This window comes from Gavialis gangeticus, unplaced genomic scaffold, assembly GCF_001723915.1.
Source record: "Gavialis gangeticus isolate Ggan-Ray unplaced genomic scaffold, GavGan_comp1, whole genome shotgun sequence".
Lineage (NCBI taxonomy): Eukaryota > Metazoa > Chordata > Crocodylia > Gavialidae > Gavialis > Gavialis gangeticus.
Window position 1 is genome coordinate 27893845 of NW_017729000.1, and position 6264 is coordinate 27900108.

At 38.3% G+C, this 6264-nt stretch overlaps 1 protein-coding gene across 2 annotated transcripts in view; it reads left to right on the forward strand.

Annotated features, from left to right (window-relative positions):
• The window catches only part of GABRA1 (gamma-aminobutyric acid type A receptor alpha1 subunit), an 87128-nt gene that overhangs the window by 64091 nt on the left and 16773 nt on the right, over positions 1 to 6264 (forward strand). For both annotated transcript variants that reach the window (XM_019506490.1, XM_019506491.1), the window contains one exon: positions 3727 to 3879. In XM_019506490.1, coding sequence (XP_019362035.1) covers positions 3727 to 3879 — 153 coding nt within the window. The remainder of the gene's footprint in view (positions 1 to 3726; positions 3880 to 6264) is intronic.

Here is a 6264-nt window from a genome sequence, read left to right on the forward strand (position 1 = left end):
GGACAGTGAAGAAATTCTTCCTTAGGTCCAGCCTGAAATGGTCTTGCTGAAGTTTATAACCATTTGACTTTGTCATCCCTTGCGGTGCTTTGGTGAACAGTCGTCCCCCCAGATCCTTGTGAACACCCCTGATAAACTTATAGGTGGCCATCAGATTGCCCCTGAGCCTGCACTTTTTCAGGCTAAAGAGTCCCATAGCTCTCAGCCTGTCATTGTAAGGTCTGTTTTCCTGACCTCTGGTCATGTGTGTGGCTCTTCTCTGGACTCCCTCAAGCTTCTCCACATCCTTTTTGAATTGAAGAGCCCAAAACTGGACACAGTACTCCAGCTGCGGACTCACCAAGGCCGAGTACAACAGGAGAATGACGTCCTGGGATTTGCTTGAGAAGCATCTATGGATGCAAGCCAGGATTTTGTTTGCTTTACTGGCCACACCATCACATTGAAGGCTCATATTCATCTTGTGGTCAATCATGACCCCCAAGTCCCTTTCATCCATAGTGCTAACCAGTGTAGCACTGCCGAGCCTATAAGGATGCTACAGGTTTTTTCTCCCAAGGTGGAGAACTTTGCATTTTTCGGTGTTAAATACCATCAGGTTCTTGTCCTCCCATTTCTTGAGCCTGTCATGGTCAGCCTGGATTGCCCTCCTGTCCTCAGGTGTGGATGCTTTACCCCAGAGTTCGGTATCATCGGTGAACTTGGCCAGTCTGCTTCTGACTCCAATGTCCATATCATTAATGAAGATGTTGAACAAAACAGGTCAAAGGACAGAGCCTTGTGGGACTGGTCACAGGGTACCATGACGATTGACTTCCATCAACCACCACCCTCTGGGTCCGACCACGGAACCAATTCCCCAGCCAGCAGATTGTGGTGGACCCAAGGCCGCAGTTGGCCAGTTGTACCAAGAAGTGATCATGGGATACCAGATCGAAGGCTTTTTTGATCTTTTTTCCTCAACTGGCAGGCATAAAAAAAGATAGTGGTAACTTCCAAACTGTTCACAGAATGTGGTTTGCTGAGGTCACCACTTAAAAAAAAACAACGTGTCCCATACATATTATCATATTATGACTATTCTGTAATGGCCAGGGAGGAATCAGCCCATATCATTATCATTTGTCTTACATGGAGCTGTCACTACAAGTTTGGCTTGGCAAATGTTACCTATAAATAATTATTACTACTGCTACCAGTACCATGTTTAATCAGAAGAAGGGTCACTTGAACATTTTTCATTCTTGAGTTTTACATAGAACTACTGTCATTCCTCAACAATTGGCAAGTTCCTTTAAAATGCCCCTTTTCTGCAAGGTTTCCTAAAAAGAGAAAGAAATGCTTAAAGGACACCTATGAGTTTCCATTTATATGGAAATTATTTTTCCACCTTGAAAATATTGTTTTGCAGGGAAAAATCAGTAGTAATTGTACTCACTAAGTGTTATATTCTTATTTCTTTATGCTCTGTGCATCTGCTGAGAGGACAGGTTTCCAGATAACATTTTTTCCTAGTGGGTTACCCTGCATAAGTATTAAACTTAAAATATTGTGATTTAAAAGCCAGGAAATGGCTGATTTCCACCTACAACAGAAAATGCAAAATTCTACTTAAAACTCTGTTCCTCTCTTGTCCCTTGGGATTGCAAAGCATTCTTGTTTTATATAACATTTTGATAACTTGTATTTATTGAAACCCCCCCCCCCCAGAGAATAGGGTAATAGCTCTGAAGTAGCTTTTATTGACCATCCATCATGTTTCACTGAAGAACTGTGTGGATTTATACTAGAAGAATATTTAGCTATTAAATACTAGAAATTGACCTGAGAAATGAAGTGTATCTTTGGATCTGAATTAGATCTTTTCTCCTATTTGGAGATGTTTGAAACTAGGATTTTGATATAGTCCATATTGACAGTAACAGGCAGCTGAAATGTTCTCAGTCAGGCACGAATGGTCTCAGAGTTCAGAGGAGTTTAGACACTGAAGTCTCTTTAGATATATCTGAATAACACGTATGTGTTCTTTAACCATTTAGAAAAAGACATAATTTAATGTCATCATGAAATAGGATGGTTAAATTAGTTTAGCTGTCCTGTAATAAGTATAATGAAAAGTAGTTGACATATAAAATAGACATTATTTATCAACAAAATTGCAAAAATTCTGAGTAATATTGTGTGAAGCATGCTAAAATAGTTTTTAAAAGTATGAATTGTGCATGAACCAGTGTGGTATGAACCAATATGCTATATCTTTTATGTCAGGAGGATTTAAGCAAATGCTTAGATTAGAACATATGTTTAAAGGCTTTTGTTAATCAGAGAATTAATCTGGTCAAACAGATTTTTTTTTTTTGGATAAAAATAAGCTCGCTTAAGTGTTATTTGAAGTTTCACCCTCTGTCAAGCAGGTGATTGAATTATAAACCATTCAAAATCATGGAATTATAAAGGAATTGCTGTTAATTTCAATTGACAGTTGTCAATAGATGTAGTGACTGCTGCCATACATTTCAATGAAAGACTGCCACATCTCTCCATTCAAAATTGGTCACCCCATCACCACCACCTGCCATCACTGTCTTTTTTTATCTTATATATTTTATATTGGAATGTATCCTGAATATTTCCACATCTTATTATAAGCTTCCCTCAGGGTTATCTGTTGAGCATGAAGGTTCGAATGAATGTTCTTCTAGCCTGTGAATTAGAGAAAAGGGCATTTGACATGCTTGGTGCATAAGCAGTCAATGTCTAGACATAGTTTTTCAATCCAATTTAGGATTTTTCTTTACCAGTGCAATTCTCTGTTGCCAGTTGTCTATATTTTAAAACGAAAATCATAGTAATTTAATTTCATGCATCTTCTCTAATTTAGCCAGAGATTTTCATTCAGTTTCAAATCCACCTGCTACTTTTCTAAACTAATGCCTATTGTATCGCAAGTCAATCCACATTAAATATAATGTCACATTAATAGTTTTTCCAATCTTTTGTGAATATTGTTTTTCAAAATGTTTGTAAACAGCAGAGTGAAAATGAGGTTTTTTCTGTATTCTGATTGCAGATGTATATTGAATGATATAAATGCCTAAAGCTCTTTGAATAGTAAACAACTTCACAGGAATGCTGATTCTTTCTCTCTCTGCAACATCAAAAAAGTGAATATTAGGGGTAGACTTCTGTACTTTTCAACAAACATTTATTTTACTGGAGAGCACCATTATAGTAAGGTACTAAATTAATAGTTCTGAAATGCTTGGCCTTCAGAAAAGGCATAATACAAGTATTAGCAATGAAAACATAACCATCTCAGGCTGAAGGAACAACTTTTAAATATCTGCCCCTATATAAGCTTTGAATGTAATCTATGCAGGTGTCAATTATGATGGTTTTCCAGTTTATGCAGCAACTCGGCTGAGATCACACCTTCACAAAGGACATCAGTTAATATTATCTTTTTTCAATATCCAGTTCAGTTGGATTTGAGATGAAAGGCTACAAATTTAGTTATTCTTCTCCTATGCAATTTTAGATTTTTTTAACTTTTAAATAGCCTTTAGTCAAAATTTTCTGCACACCTGGATCTTTCTAATTTTTAAAAAAATAATGTCAGACAGGAATGATAATAGAACGCATTACCGATGCAAAAATTTGGAAACAGATTTTGATCTGCATGTTTGGGAAAAAGTTTCATAGTCTCTTATTTTCACTGTTTTTCAGGAGAATATGTTGTAATGACTACCCACTTCCATTTAAAGAGAAAGATTGGTTATTTTGTCATTCAGACTTATCTACCATGCATCATGACAGTGATTTTGTCCCAGGTCTCCTTCTGGCTTAACAGAGAATCTGTTCCAGCAAGAACTGTATTTGGTAAGTAAAATATACAAACTTTGTCCAGATCCAGATAAGTAAAATATGGACACACACTCATGTGCAAATCTCATGTGTCACTGGAGAACAGGACTGGAAGTATACAAAGTTATGAGAAATATGTTTCATTTTGAAGTTGTCGCAACAGATTATTTTTAAGGTCTAATCTATTTAATTGATGGCTGAAAGAATAAAAAAAGGAACAGAACAACAGAATCCTAAACTGGTTTTAAACCTAAAGAATCTCAGACCATTTCTACTTGTGTAAAAATGTAAAGGAACATACACGAGGGGTTGGCTTATATAATAGTGAAGTAAAGTTGCAATGTAAAGTTGTCAAAGTAGGAGAGAATTTGTATTGACATGGAATAAAATGGCTGAAGCAGATTTTGGCTGAGATTTTCCAGAGAAGTTCTTTAATTATATTAGAAACAGAAGACTTGCGAGGGAGTGAGTTGGGCCTTTGGATGATCAGCCTATAAAAAAGGCACCAAAGGATGACAGGGCCACTGGTGAGAAATTAAATGCATGCTTTGCTTCTGTCCTCACATTGGAAGACGTTATGGACATTCTGTCACCAGATCCACTCCTCTCTAGGGACAAGTCAGTGGAGCTGACCCAAATTGAAGTTTCAGTAGATGAGGTCATAGAGGAAACTGATAAACTAAACAGTAGCAAATCACCAAGACCTGAGGGCCTTCACCCTAGGGCCCTGAAGAAGTTCAGATTGGAAACTGCTGAACTCCTAACTGTAGTGTGCAACATAAGACTGAAATCAACCTCGGTACCAGAGGACTGGAGGGTTGCTAGTGTGACTCCCATATTAAAAAAAAAAAAAAATAGAGGGGATGTAGTGAACTACAGGAAAGTGAGCATATCTTCTGCTCCTGGAAAACTTGTAGAAACAATAATAAAAAAAAGAATTTTTCAGCACATGGATGAACACAACTTGGTGAAGAGGAGTCAACATGGCTTTCTTAGAGGTAAACCATACCTCATCAAGCTACTAGAGTTGTTTTAGGGTATCAATAAGGAGGTGGATCAGGGTAATCCAGCTGACATAGTATATTTGGACTTCTAAAAAGCCTTTGACAAAGTCTTCTGTCAGAGGCTCTTAAGTAAGTAACATAGTCGTGGGATTACAGGGAACATTCACTCATGGATCAGAAATTAGTTCAAAGATAGAAATCAAAGAGTGAGTATAAATGGGAAGTTTTCAGGGTGGAAAGTGGTAAACAGTAGGGTCCCCAGGGATCTGTGTTGGGACAAGTGCTATTTCAAATATTCATAAAATATCTGGAAAAGGGGGTGAGCAGCAAGGTGGTCAAATCTGCCCATGACACAAAATTATTCAAAGTGGTAAAGATGATGGCAGACTGTGAGGAACTACAGAAAGATCTGGCACTATGGAGTGAATTGGCAAATAAGTGGCAGATACAATTCAATGTAGATAAGTGTACAGTGATGTACCTGGGCAAAAATAGCCTAAACTATATGTACACTGTGATGGGTTCTACATCAGCTGTTACCACACAGGCTAGAGACCTGGGTGTCATTGTAGCCAGTTCTCTAAAAACATCTGCTCAGTGCTCAGCTGTCATCAAAAAGGCAAACAAAATGTTAGGAACTATTAAGAGTGGAATAGTAAATAAAATGGAAAGAATCATCATGCCCCTTTATAAATCCATGGTGTGCTCACACCTTGAATACTGTGCCTGGTTTTGGTGCCGTCACTTCAAAAAGGATATAGGAGACTGGAGAAGGTACAGAGAAGGGCAACAAAGATGATAAGTGGTATGGAGGGGCTTCCATACGAGGAGAGACTAAAGTTCAGGGGGACACCTGAGGGGAGACAAGATAAGGGTTTAGAAAATACTAAATTGTGAAGAGAAAGGAAATAGGGATTTATTATTCACTCTTTCACACAACACAAGAACTAGGTGAAACAAAATGAAATTAGAAGTAAGTTGAACCAAAGGGAGTTCTTTTTTCAAACAGCCTGTAATGAAAATGTGGAACTCATTGTCACCAGGTGTTGTGGAAGCTGATAGTGAAGGTTCAAAGAAGGCCTGGATATATTCTTGGAAAAAGCAGCATCAATAGCTGTTGAACATGGGAACTAGGGGCACTTACACATATGCAGCGAGGCTTCTCCAACATGCTGTAATTACAGCCTGTTGGAGCAGACTCGACTAATCGGGTCTCCTGGGGTGTGGTAATTACTGTGCTCCAGCAGACTTGTGCTCCAGACTGTGCTCCAGAAAAAAGCCTTCGTCATACCCAGTTCACTCTCCTTTTAAGCATCCACTGTCTGCCACTGTGTGACACAGGATGCTGGGCAAGAGGTACCTATGGTCTGACCCAATAAATGGCAATGTTTATGTT